Genomic DNA, 14,884 nt, shown 5'->3' on the forward strand with positions numbered 1-14,884 from the left:
AAATATGAATTTTATTACACATCAACATTTTCAGCATACCGTTATCTCCTATATATTCATGTTTCGTATCCTGAGACTATTCTGGTTAACAATTCTTAAATTAATATCTCAAAGAGCATAATAGTACTTGGAAGAGTGGGTTTTCAGTAGATGTTCCTGAAATGAATACAAATATATATGTGAATATAGGCTTAGCATTTATAAGAATAACACAAAACCACCATGAAACATTTCCTTCATTGCTGATCATTGTGATAATTATAGTTTTGTTTTAATAGACTTTATTCTTTTAGAGCAGTTTCAGGTTCACAGCAGAACTGAGCAGAAAATACAGAGAACACACAGCCCCCTCCACCCACACACACACACTCCCCTACCCTCAGCAGCCCTCATCAGTGCGACATATTTGGTACAATCGATGAATCAACATGGGCACATTATTATCAACCAAAGTCCACAGTTTACATTAGGGCTCACTCTTGATGTTGTACATTCTATGGGTTGTGACAAATGCATCATGGCATGCAGCCACCACTATGGTATCATACAGAATAATTTCATTGCCCTAAAAATCCCTTGTGCTCCGTTAAAAGTTGAGTATGTAGACTAAGAAAAAATTTTTTTAAGTTGAGTATGTAGACCTTTGTTGGGAAAACTACACAGAATTGCAGAGTTCTTTTAGCAGGAATTGGTACTAAGATCCTTTAGGATAATTTATATGCCTGAGAATGAGCACTCAATAGGAGTTCTGATCGGTAAACAAAGAGTTGGCTAGGACAGGGGACATCAAGGTAAAGGTGGCTGCTTCCAGAGGAGGTGAGGAGGACAGCATGTGTGTTCTATTGGGTGGGGTCCCAGGGGGTCTAAAGGAAGCTACTGCTTTAGGCAGGGTCTTTTCCTTAGCACTGGTAAAGCACTGGGATGTCATTCTAGCAACGAATTCTATAATCCATAGAAATCAATAATCCAAATATTGATATCAACACCCAAAATTATGTGCCCTACCTTCTCCTACTTGGCTTACCTTCTAAAGACACCTTCAACACCGGTAATGCCCATCCCATCCACAATATCTCTGGTGAGCCTGAAAGGAACTGTTTCAGGAGTGGGAAGGATTTTACCCTGTTCAAAGGCAACTCCTAAAACAAATAAATTAAAAAAAAATAACAACGAGGTTAGGAGGTTCCATAACTAATTTACGTTCTTCCCAACTGGCATGTGAACTTTGCAGAGTCACCGAATAACCTGTCACCTATATTCAATCAGTACTAGAACACAGAGTAGTTTATTCTATTTCTGCTCTGCCTGCCTTCTTCATTTCTACCACTGTCCAGGAGATCCACCTCAAATTTTAAAAAATAAGGTGAAAAAAAACCTATTTACTAATGTAATTAGAGAAATCTATATTAAAGGGTGATTTTTAAAAATGAGGTGGTAGGGGGTAGAATTTAAAATGCAGATAAATATATATATATATATCTTTTATCTATTTTCCCCCAATGGTAACACCTTACAAAACTATAGTAAAATATCACAACAGGATGCTGACATTGATAGAAGCCAGATACAGATTATTTCCACCTCCACAAAGCTCTCTCATGCTGCCCTTATGTAGCCATACCTACTTCCCTGCCATGACCTACCCCTACCCTCTGTTCTTACAACAATCACTAATCTATTTTCCATTTTTATAATTTTGTAAGTTCAAGTATGTTATATAAACAGAGTCACAGTATGTAACCTTTTGGAATTAGCTTTTTTCACTCAACATAATTCTCTGGAGAATCATCCAAACTGTGGTACATATCAATACCTTGTTCCTTTTTACCGTGGAGTTGTATTCCATGGCACAGATGTACCAGTTTGTTTAAGCATTTGCCTATTTAAAGGTCATCTGGACTGTTTCCATTTTGGGGCTATTACAAAGAAATCTGTTATAATTTGTGATACCAAGTGAACATCTTTTTGTGGACATAATTTGCTATCTGTGTATCTTTTTTTGTGAACTGTTTATTCATGCCTTTTGCCCATTTAAGAACTGTTTTTTGTTTTGTTTTGACTGTTGAATTTTCAGAGTTTTTATGGTTAGACAGTCTTATGGTCTGTGCTTTTGATGTCAAGTTTAAGAACTCTTTACCAAGCCCCAGTTGCTGAAGATTTTCTCCTTTTTTCCTCTGTTATTCAGATTGGGTCATTTCTACTTTGTCATGTTCACTGATTCTTTCTTCTGTACCACTATTCTGCTTGTTGATCCTAACCACTGAGTTCTAAAGTTTTAATTATTGTCTTTTTCTGTTCCAAAATTTTCACCTGGTTCTCTTCTACATCTCCTGTTTCTAGGCTGAGATTATTTCTGTGCTGAGACTAAAATGTATTTTCACTTGTTTCAAGCATGTTTGTAATTGCTCCTTGAAGCATTTTTATGATGGCTGCTTTAAAATCTTTGTCAGATAATTGTTAACTTAAAATGTTAATCTTTGTCATCTCGGTGTTTTGTTTTTCTTCCCCAAAGAACATATTTATATTTAGGCTTGCTTCCAATAACACCTAGATACATTATCGCTATGAGAACAGTGCTGCATATTCTGTATGATACTGAGAATCAGGTGCTCTTGTACCAATGATGAGAATTGTTAATGGTACAAATGTATTGGAAAAATTAATTTAACTCTACAAATTCTGCACCAGCAAGATATCCTGCGCCCAGAATTTTACTGAACGGAAAAGAAGGTCCACAGAAAATTTGTCCATACATGTCTGTAGCAACTTTTACAGTTCACTTCTATTGCTGATTTATAATAGTTACCAATACTGTCTTGAGAAATGAGGCCTAATGAATACTCAGACTAAGTGAGAGACTCCCCTCACTCACCACATTCCTTTCACCACCACCAAGAAGACACAACCCAAGCATTTGCTGAATATAGAAAAAGGTCATCATTTCATGGTACGACCTAAGAATTCCAATTTATTTTAGACGAGAGCAGTTGACCATGGAGGAGGTCACTGTTGTGCACAGAATGTGAAGTTGGAGAAACTCTGATTAAAGGAGGGGCTGGCCCTGCTTCTGCTGGATGTGAGTCTCTCATCTCTGTAGCAAACTTCTCTCTCATTCTTCTCTTACTTCTTACCCACTTGCAGAACAACTCCACATTCTTATCCTACACATCCTTAACTTCCATTTAATCCTTGCCTTTTCAGTCTCACTTCCTGCATTCTATCCACAGTTTACTAAGACTGATTAACTGTTAAATTCAAAGGCTTGTTTTCAGCATTCATCCTACTTGAACTTTCTGTATCAGATGCTACTGAGCACAGCATTTTCTTCTTTTTTTTAGCGTTTTTTATTGATTTATAGTCATTTTACAATGTTGTGTCAAATTCCATTGTAGAGCACAATTTTTCAGTTATACATGAACGTATATATATTGTCACATTTTTTCTCTGTGAGATACCATAAGATCTTGTATATATTTCCCTGTGCTATACAGAATAATCTTGTTTATCTATTCTACAATTTTGAAATCCCAGTCTATCCCTATCAGCATTTCTTCTTTTAAGAAAATTTACCCTCCCTTGGCTTCCAAGATATCCCTACCTCCTAGTTTCTATGACTTGTTAGTTATTCCTCATTTTCATCCTGGCTTAGGCTTTTTAATGCTGGCATTCCTTACAATTCCATTCTTAGCCCTCTTCATCAATGACGATGTGTGAGATCAGAACCTCCTCTAGTCCAATGACTTCAACTGAAATCTATTTGCTGAAAGTTCTACGTCTCTTACTATGATCAACATCTTTGCTTTCCTGTTTATTAAACTACCTGTTCCCCCTGGAAATCCCAATACCTCAAAACAATGTCTAAAATTAAACTGATCATTTTCTTATTCTCTAGTGGGAGAGAGCTAGTCCCCTCTCCCACTGTTTCCACATCCAACATCATTGGTGCAAGTTAAGTTACTACAAAAATGTCCCCCAAATCCAGTCTCCTGGTCCATACAACTTCAGTCCAAATCATCTCTTTCACCACCTTTTGTCTGAACTATTATAATATTCCCTAACTCGTCTTCCTACCGCCAATACTGCTCCCTAAATTATCTTTCCAATAATCAAATATGATCATGTCCTGCTTAAACACATCTTCCTTTACTCACCAGTGTTTAATAGATTAAAGCTGAAACCTCTCAGCCTGGCTTTCCATCATCCAGGACCATCTACAGCTCAAGCTACTCAGTGACACGCAGCTCCCCCCCAGCCACATGTGACGTCTTGTTGTTCCTACACACTGTCCCTCCTTTCATATCTCCTCGAGCTTCTGTCTGGATTATCCTCCTTCTCTTTCTCTGAGACCTGGCTTACACGTCACCTCTTCTAGTAAGTTTCACTCATCATCCTCCAGACAGTCAGCAACTCCCTCCAGCATCACTGTGTTTACACTTCTTTAAAACAGTATTTATTGCTTTACAGCCCTCACACCCCCTTTCTCACACTTGCAATATCCAGGTAGGCAAACAGCATTTTTTGATGACCAGGTATTTATCGAATAAAGACACACATCTCTGTTACTTACCTAAATCTATATGTACGAGCTCGGCTGACTGCTCGTTTATCAAGATGTTCTGTACGTGTCTATCCCCAAGTCCAAGTATGTAACCAACTACAAAAAAACACACAAACCAAAGTCACTGGTATCACCTAGTCCTATATGCACCTTTGGTCATAATTTCAACTAATACCACTGACTCTACATAATTCTTAAGTAGCTTAGGCTTTTTGGCCTATTTAAAGAAAATTACGTACATCACTGGCCATTTTAACTCGTATCTTGCCAGCTCTTCTCATTTCTACTGCGTTTTATGAATCTTAGATGATTTGCTAAAAAAGTTTTCCCTTTACTAATAAGCACATATTCAAACTGAGACACCTATGGGTAAATCCTTCATACTTCAGTGAAACTTTCTTCTGCTTAATGAATTAAATTTAACACAAATTAATCATTAATTCATTTAATCAAGTACACATCCAGGAAAAACTACATTTCTATTTTTAAGACAAATGATACTATGCATTAAAATGCTTTTAACCTAATGAGAGACCTCACGTGGTGTTAGAGGAAAAAACACTGGCTAGGGAGTCAGGACGCCTGGGGTTCCTGCCTCGCTCTATCATTAAGGGGGCCTAGTTTCTTGTTTATAAACTAAATTAGTCAAATCAGATTAGTGATTCTCAATGTAGAAAAAAAGAGGGTTTCATTACGCCCAGAAGTTTTTCAAAACATACGTGTCCTGCCTTCCTGGTGTATAGTACCCAAGTGATGAAAAGAGTGGCCTTTAACTAAAAAACAACAGATTAAAAGATCACTGATACTTCTTTTAGTTCTCATACTCTTAAGATTTTGTTAACTGCCCTAACTATTCCAGTCTCTTACAAATTAAAAAAGTCAAAATATATGTTGTTCACTGAATATTTACATATATTTTTTCTATTCCAAAACCAAAATTCTATTAAATAGAATCAATCATTGAGGGTTAATGTCACAGTTTTATAGAAGTTGTATCCAAAAGAATAATAATAATGAAAAGAAATAACTTAAATGGAGTTATGAGTTTTATTATTTTCCAAGAAAAATCCCAGAAAATAATATAGTAAGTGGAGAGAAAATAAGCCATTTTCTCTAGTAAACAAAGAAGAAAAAGAATCAGTCTTATTTTCGTACCTGGAAAAACGGAATTCTCTCCTGCCAAGGGTAAGAAGAGCTATATTTAGAAGCAACGACTCAAGACTAACAAAAAAACCCCAATGATCTAATGATGAAGATGGTTTGGTTAACAGCCACCACTACCACCATCCTCCTTCTGCAACTCAGAATGTAGGAAGTGCTTGCATCTACCACAATGTATAAGAAGATTACCAATAGAAGAAGTAGCCACACTCCGCGTATAAGCTAACCGCTTCTCAAACCAAACAGCTGGATCCAAGAACTTTTCCATGCAGAAGTAACGGAAAACTGGTTGAAAATTTTGGCAAATATCCATGAAGGTTTCATACTTGTCTTCAAAAGACTTCTTTTGCACTTCCTTTAACAGACAAGTTATAAAATTATTTTCTCAATGTTTTTTTCAACTAACTTGACTAACGTCTACTAGGAGTTCCAAGAGGAAAATAATACGATAGATGCAAAGGCAATAAAAAGATGAACAAGATATTATTATCTCTACTCACAAGAAGCTAACACAAGAAGCAATTAATAACAAGTTATAATTCCGTTAGGGTTTTCATGTTAATTGTAGGGGAAGGAGGTATACCAACAGTGACTGTTATTTGTCTTAATTCAATTCTAATTTGAATGATTCTGTAACCTATGTGGAAGTAAACATAAAAATGCTAAAGGTATCTCTAGTCTTAGGTGTATCACAGCACTAGTGGTGCGACAGGAAACAGGAAAAGAGGGGAAGATTAGAAGAATCAGTCACAGATGGATTGCAAGGCAGCTGACATGTCTCAGATCTGTGTTCCAACATCTACCTAGTAAATATTAATTTCCTGAAGCAAAGCTTATCTATGTCAGTGGGCTCACTCCTCACCTATGGACTGATGACTTCCAAATCTGCATCTTTGGCCCAGATATCTTTATTAAGCTTCAGCCTGAGGTGCTTCTCCAACTTCCTGCTCAACATCTTCACTTGGATCATTTCCAAATCCAAATTAATTCACCTTCTCATCTTTGGCAAACCTCAGCCACTTCCTCTATTCATCAACACAGTAAATAGCCTCTCCATCTGCTCCATCATCACGACCAGAAAACTGGGCACCCTGATTCTCTTTTTCACCAACCCCACTTGTAATCAGCAACCAAATCCTATCAGTTTTGCCTCTTTAATGTTTCTTATATGAACTGCCTGTTCTACTGTTACTCTTAGTTCAGACCTCATCTTACGCTTTTTGTCAACTTTCTCAAAAACATAACCCTCAAAAACACAAGTGTTGTCAGAGTGATCGTTCTAAAATGCCAATCTGATATTAGTATCCCTCTCAAAGGTTCTCTATTGCCTACAGGATAAAGTGCAAATTTCTCAGCATTTCATGAAGTAACCCTTCGTTTTCTGACTAATGATACTGCTCCAATCTCTTCTATGCCTCCTCAAAAACTAAGCCAATACTATCTTTACCTGCCTCTTCTTGCGTCCTTCCCTTCTGCTTCTATGTTCCTTCTGCCTGGAAAACCCATTCACTTCTAACACTCAGCTCAAACGCCATCTCCTCTATGAAGTCTTTCTTGACTCTGACTCTCTCCACTTCCCCTGCCCTAGACAGAGCTAACCAGTTCCTCCTCGTGCCTGTCTTGCACTCTGTGGAGCCTCCCATCACAGTTCCTATGGTACCTTACCACACATTTTTACAAACATGCAACAGAAAGCACAAGAAAAGAAGTAAATCAGTTTCAGAGTTGGACAGACAAGGTTTAAATCTTCACTCCATCATCCATAAGGTCATTGACCTGGGGCAAGCTAAATGCTCAGAACTTCTTCTCATCTTAAAATGGGATCAGCACGATGCTAATTAATCAACATATCTGCGACATCTCAGCGTAGTACCTGGCAGAGAGGAGCTCAACAAGTGCCACTGGTTGGGTGGATGAGTGTTAGACCGGATGGCCGTGTGATGTGGCAAGTGTCTTAGAAGGCCTCTATTTCATAATCTGTTTTTTTGGTTTTAGTGCTTTGTTTTGTTAAGAATTAGCTTGCATTAAACTGGAAGCAAATTAGCATACACTGAATAATGTCCAATATCTCATCAGACAAGGGTTGACATCATATATAGTTTAAAAATCTTCCTTTTTCAGGACATGAATGATCTTATCTACAAAACAGAAACAGACTCACAAAGACAGCAAACTTATGGTTACCAGGGGTTAAAGGGGGTGGGAGGGTTAAATTGAGAATTTGAAAATTGCACCTCTTGGAGAATGATGGAAACGTTAGCTATCTTGATTGTGGTGGTGATTTCATGGGTGTGTACGTCTATCAAACTTCATCAATTTGTACATCTGAAATATGTGTAGTTTACTGTATAGGAACCATACCATAAGAATGGTGTTTTAAAAAAAAAGGGGGGGGATATTCCTTTTTCACTAACACCTACTTTCATTCTGATGAGCTTACTTTCTTTCCTTTTTTTTAATTTATCTTTTTAATGAGGTATATAGTCAGTTTACAATGTTGTGTCAATTTCTGGTGTACAGCACAATGCTTCAGTCATACATGAATATACATATATTCATTTTCATATTCTTTTTCACCATAAGCTCCTATAAGATATTGATGATATTTCCCTGTGCTATACAGTATAAACTTGTTTATCTATTTTATAGATACCTGTCAGTATCTGCAAATCTCAAATTCCCAGTTTATCCCTTCCCGCCTTGCTGCCCTCCAGCAATGAAAAGTCTGTATTCTATGTCTGTGAGTATGTTTCTGTTTTATATATAAGTTCATTTGTCTTATTTTTTAGATTCCACATATGAGTGATATCATATGGTATTTTCCTTTCTTTTTCTGTCTTCACTTAGAATGACATTCTCCAGGGCCATTCATATTGTTGCAAATGGTATTATATTATCATTTTTATGGCTGAGTAGTATTCCAGTGTATAAATATACCCCAATTTTCTTATACTTACCATCATTAACAATTACCTGATGAAATTAAAACTTTGAATTCTATAATATTTGATAACTATCAGTCTTAATAAGCTATTAAAAACCTGGCAATAAGTTATATTTTTGAGTATCACTCACCATCATTTTCTTTTGGCATTGAAGGGCACTGAAATCCTTTGGCCTGTATCTTTTATGTGCACCATTCTCATTGTTAACAAGAAATTCACCAATAGGGACAGTTCCTGTGCACCATTCAAGGACACCACTTCGCTGAGAAAGGGGAACCACCTAAAGTTACAAATTAAATACCTTTTGATTATGGAAAGGCATTAAAAGAGCATATGATGATTATTCAATTATCAGAGTCAATGTGTAGCATTTTCTCAAGTTGTGTTACTATTTTTCTGTCTGTAGGGAAAAAGCAACCGAAAATAAACTTAAGCTCAAAGAATAAGATTTTTCAAGTCTGCTGCTTAAACTTCTGAGAACCTGTTCTTCCCTCAATTTCCTTGATTCCCTGAGAGGTCAATCTTTTTAATTATACTCATCCATCTGTCACTGAGCTATACTTAGTTTGTTCCATTTAGCAGAGGAATTAGCTTTACTTTCCTTGTACTTTTAATAGCAAATAAATTCAAAGAATTTCACTTTGGAAAATATCAAATGTCATCTCAATTAGTATACTTCAATAACTGAAAGTGCATTTATTCTTGTTTTATAGTTTTGTTAGCTTCATCAAGAAGAAATGTATTCCTAAACATAAAATGAGCAATTTTACTGGGAAGATTAAAAATTATGACATATTATAAATACACACAAAGTATAGAATATAATTAAACAAATACCCTTTTGCTTACTGAACAGCTTTATCAAATCTTAAAACTTTTTTCATATTTGCTAGGAAAGAGATGAAGCTCCCTGTATACCCCTCACTGACCCCACGCCCCTCCCAACCATCAAGATGACTGCTGGGGGAGGGTATAACTCAGTGGTAGAGTGTGTGCTTAGCATGCGCGGGGTCCTGGGTTCGATCCCCAGTACCGGTAAAACAAAAGCAAAAACAAAAACAAAAAATGGTTAAGATGACTGCTAATTTGCTTATCATGTTCATGTATTTTGGGATATACTTTCATTCCAAAGCTATCCATACATAAGTAGTTACAAGCTTTAAATAAAGAGTATTTATTCTATTCAGTACATTTCCATAATTTGCTTTTTTCTCACTTAACACTGTTTTACCTTTAACTGTGTTAGACTATTTAACCCTAAGTCATTCATTTTAATAACTATACACTGTATAAATATACCACAATGGTCCAATCCTAATGTTGATTAATGTTTACCTTTTTTCCAGACTTCCCTGAAACACTGCTGCAATGCATTAGTCTACTAGCGCATATATTTCAGTTTCTCTAGGGCGTATGTGTACCCGGGAACTGAAGAGCTGGGTCATTTGGGATGTGCACCTTTAACTGACTTAACCAGATATTGCCAAATCAGTATCCAAAGTTGTTTTACCAATTAATATACCCATCAGTAGTTTATTCCATAACCTTCCCAACACGTGGTAGGGTGGGACTTCGACACTTTGTCAATCCAGGAGGTATACAACAGTATCTCACTCTGGTTTTCATTTGTATTTTCCAGATTCCCAGTAAAGCTCAGTATAATTTGAGAGGCTTATTGGCCGTTCAAATGTTTTCTTCTCGTGAACAGCCTGTTTATATTCTTTACCCTTTTCCTTGCTGGCTTGTCTTTTCAGTGCTGATATGCAAGAGCTATTTATATATTCTGTATATAAATCCCTTATTTTTAATATTATTATAATCTTTTGTTGTTGTTATTAACATTATTAAATTCACTTTCTCAGACAGCCACCTGTCTTTATAGTATCTTTTGTTTTTGGTATATACATATTTTTTTATTGAAGTATAGTCAGTTTACAATGTTGTGTCAGTTTCTGGTGTACAGCACAAAGCTTCAGTCATACATGATCATACATATATTCATTTTCATATTCTTTTTTACCATAAGTTACTACAAGACATTGAATCTAGTTCCTTGTGTTCTACAGTATGAACTTGTTGTTACCTTTTATATATATATATATATATTAGTTAGTATCCACAAATCTTGAACTCTCAATTTATCCCTTCCCACTCCTTTCCCCCCATAGTATCTTTAATTTTATACATTTTAAATTTTAATGTACTCAAATATATCGAACTGTTTTATGTTCTGTGTTTCAACATAAAGGAGGTCTTCTGTTATTTATTAACTCTGTTTGTTGAGAGTTTATTAGGTGTTTCACACACGCAGTGCCAGGGCCCTGAGAACAGAGTGCCCACAAGGCAGGTGAAGACCACGCCCTCATAAAGCTTCGTTCTGGTGTGGGAACATACACGCTAGTAAACATTTAATGGTGTCAGGCAGCAATTATAATAGAACAAAATATACCTTTTAAAAAGCGAGTAACAGAGATGTGGGCCGAGAAGGCCTCTTTGAGGAGGTAACAGTGGAGAGAAACCTGAAAGAAGTAAGGGAGCAATTCATGTAAAGCCCTGAGGGAAGAGTGTTCCAGACAGAGAGAAGGGAAAAGCCCCAAGGTGAAGCAGAATTGGTGTACAAGGTACAGCAAAAAGAGCAAGTGAAGTGGCGATGACGCTGCATGGAAAAGGTAAGAGAGAAGGGTGGAAAGACAACAGCTGAGGCAAATCACTTTCATTCAGGGATAATGTGAAGTCGTCTGGGGTTTTGAACAGGAAAGAGACATATTCTATGTCAGACTTTTTAAAGGATCGATCTAACTGCTGTGGGTAGAATTAGCTTTGGGGGAGCCAAGGGCAGAAGTAAGGGGTTAGCTGGGTGCTCTAGAAGGAAAGTGACTGTGGTGTGGAGCAGGGTGGTAATGGCGGAGGCGGCAAAAAGGGGCTTGACTAAAAGTAAACCAAAAAGGACTTGCTAATGGAATAGATATGAGATTTGAGAAAGAGAAAGTGGGGGGAGTCTAAAATGAACCCCACTATTTGGTAATATTTAGGAGTTACTGCTAATTGTTTTAGCGGCCCAGCATTGTGGTCATGTGGTATTTTTTTTAAGAGATATTATCTTATAGAACTACACACTGAAATGTTTACAGATGAAATGATATGACATCTTGCTTCAAAATAATATTGGAGGGGAGGAAGTGGGTGGAAGTAGAAATGAAACAAAATGGTCTGGAGCGGATAGTCGTTGAAGCTGGATAAAGGTATAGGGGGTTCATTGTATTATTCTATCTACTTTTGTATCTGTTTGAAATTTTCCATAATAATAAAAGCAAAAAGAAAGTAAGACCTTCAGGTTTTGGTCCGAGCAAATGCATAAAGGATGGGCCATGTGCTGAGATGGGGACGAGCACGCTGGCTTTCATTCGTGCTTTTTTAGGGGGAGTGGAGGTAATTAATTAAGAGTTCTACTTTAAACTTGTTGAGTTTGAGGTATCTCTTAGACGTCTACAAAACTGACTAATCTTATGAACCAGCCCTTCCAAAAGACTTTTTTAATAGGCTAAAGAAAAAAATGGAGTTTCGTTATAAAAAGCAGGTAAGATATCCAGAGAACAAAAGAGCCAGGACTACTGAGCCACAACCCACAAGGTAAACCTTTCAATGACTCGCTCGGCCTCCTCAGGCCCGGCTTTCTCCCGTGATGCTCCGTAACCTCTGGGCACCGTCTCCGACAAAGCACTTACTACTCTGCATCGTAACTGTGTGTCTGCTTCCCCTGGGAGACTGTGAGCGCCTTAAGGACTAGAACTATGTTTTATTACTTTTACATCTGCAGCACCTACTAGAGTATCTAATGCAACATTAGGCATGTAAATAAACAGTTACTGAACAAATGAATGAATGGTCTCATGGCTTTTCCAACCAATTTTCCTTCCTGCCGAAGTAGCTCTAAATGCCTCCCTCCCAGGAAAGCCAGCCCCATCTTTGACTCTGAGCTGTGACCCCTGGTGCTCAATCATATTAACATTCTTGCCTCCTAATATATTCCACCAAAGGCCCCTTTCCCACTAATTACTCTCTATTAATATCTGGTTATGGGGAAAAATTCAAACACTTGTCTTTTTGTTAAGAGACTGATCCAGAAAGGAGTAAGTTGGCTTTTCTCTATCTTATCTCAGAGTCCAACTGCGATGCTGGCTGATGTAAAAACAATTGAATTCAAGTTTCAAAAGGCAAATGGCAGTGTTTTCTCAGGCACGAAGATTCCCTGGAATAGCCTATTTCATCTGAGTATTTTGCCTGAGTGGCACAAAAAATGATTCATGACTGTTTCCTCAGTTACCTCCAGGTATGCAGCTAGAACCATCCTAGATACATAGAAACAAAGTTAGTTCATTATGTACAGTGAATGCCTTAGGGCGTTACAGCTTCTCTCCAACCCTGACTGAAATATGTATCACACAGAAGAAACATGATTTGCTGACATAAGGCACCATGAAGAATTAAGTACAGAGCTTCTTTTCAGCATTAAAATATTGTCTATGAGAGACTTTAATGTTAAAAAATGAATCCTCTCACACCTAAGACTTTAGGCTTGTTGTTCAGGATACCTTAAAAAAATGTAGTTTGGTAGAGATTAATCAGTGTAGTTACACAAATTCTGGTTGTCAGAGGCTACGTCTTAGTACCAGCACATACAAGAACTTGGTCTTCCTTTATCTCCATGTGATTCTCTCTGACAAGGGATTTCCACTATGCCTCAACGCACAAGTCTTTCCTTTTGAGGCTGCACACTAACCTTTGAGATTTGCGTACCAAGAGCTAATTCCAGGCAGTCAATGAACCTTCCTGTCGACACAATGATCACAGGAGGCCTGAATGCCAGGTTGGGAGTGACTCCACTGAAGACCTGGACTAAGCAGACTGCTTTCCTACACACAGTGTGGCACCTCCAGGAACCTTAACTGAAAACAGAACAGCAGCTCAACAAGGTAATGATGATATAACCTTCACATCCTTGGAATAATCTCAAAATAACGCAGACCTACTGGCCCAGGACGACAATTCTACACAATACAGTCCAACCTCATATTTAGAGGTCATTTAAAAAAAGTATTCAGATACGTAACATTAAATAACTCCATTATTTGAATGGTAAAAGAGTTCTCTGTAAAAATTAGATGTAAAAAGTCAAAAGGCAGAGATGGAGTTTAGTCATTTCTGCCTTCAAATATTTTAGGTCAAGCAAGACCTTCTCTCTTTCTTGCTTTACAGCAATGAACTTTGGAGGCTCAACTGTGTTATCTGCCTGGAAGCCTGAGCTGCTTTCTGAGAAAATCAGGAAGTGACCTTACAGCCCACACTTCTTGCAACCCACTGTAACTGAGCTCTTTAGTCACCACCTTTGCTATCTAAAAACCTGGCATTTAAAGCGTAAACATGTCCTTTCATTCACTGTATAGAATTCTTGCCCTTTAAACATTTCAACAGTCATGAAAGTATCTGCCACAGACTTTGTCCTACAACTAAGCCAGATCAACAGACAGCAAACTAACTAGATGGTGGGGTCTCCGAAGTGTGGTTCCTGACCCACAGCTGCATCAGCATCACTTGGTATCTGGCTAGAAATATTCTCAGGCTCCATCCTAGAATTAAACTCTGAGAATGGGGCTCAGCAGTCTGTGTGTTAACAGACCCTCCCAGTGACTACGATGCCTGCTGAACGTGAGCATCACTGATCTAAACCACATCAGAGAAGTCCCTCTGCAGGACAGATACTACGGATCTTTAACTTTTGCGCTTGGCATTCAGTGAGGGCTCTTTTTTGTTTTCAATTGCTAATAGAAAGCATCAAGCATATTAGTTAACACCCTAGAAAGTTCCATGTAACCAATTTCTCACAAACTTGGAGGCTAAGAAAGGGTGTGCTATTCTTAATGCTTTCCCGCCCCTCTAGCCCACCCAAGCAACAAGTGAGTTTTATATCTCTGTTTCTATAGGCAAAATAAAGTTCTGTTTTCAGTTACAATAGCCTGACTCAATCAGAATTTTGGTGGGGAGAATTAATTTCTTTTTCTCTGCTCCCCTATTTGGGGTTTTTAGTCTAACAGTTATTTTTATAATTAAAAAATGTTCATTGTGGACAACTCAAAATATATTAAAAGCAGGTATTACCCATAATGCCATCATTCCCAGAGATAATAGCATTTTCAGGAACTTTTTTAAAGTCAAAGCTATA

General features: G+C 37.5%; 2 protein-coding genes across 8 annotated transcripts in view; one reads left to right on the top strand and one right to left on the bottom strand.

Annotated features, from left to right (window-relative positions):
* C33H11orf65 (chromosome 33 C11orf65 homolog) overlaps positions 1–14,884 on the top strand; it is a 258,094-nt gene that overhangs the window by 92,020 nt on the left and 151,190 nt on the right. The window lies entirely within an intron of this gene.
* LOC116277740 (serine-protein kinase ATM-like) overlaps positions 1–14,884 on the bottom strand; it is a 99,020-nt gene that overhangs the window by 5,587 nt on the left and 78,549 nt on the right. Inside the window, exons 52-55 of the mRNA XM_072953810.1 lie at positions 8,795–8,944; positions 5,909–6,074; positions 4,568–4,654; positions 1,025–1,139 (exon numbers count right to left, since the gene is read on the bottom strand). Coding sequence (XP_072809911.1) covers positions 1,025–1,139; positions 4,568–4,654; positions 5,909–6,074; positions 8,795–8,944 — 518 coding nt within the window. The remainder of the gene's footprint in view (positions 1–1,024; positions 1,140–4,567; positions 4,655–5,908; positions 6,075–8,794; positions 8,945–14,884) is intronic.

Source organism: Vicugna pacos, chromosome 33 (genome assembly GCF_048564905.1).
Source record: "Vicugna pacos chromosome 33, VicPac4, whole genome shotgun sequence".
Classification (NCBI taxonomy): Eukaryota; Metazoa; Chordata; class Mammalia; order Artiodactyla; family Camelidae; genus Vicugna; species Vicugna pacos.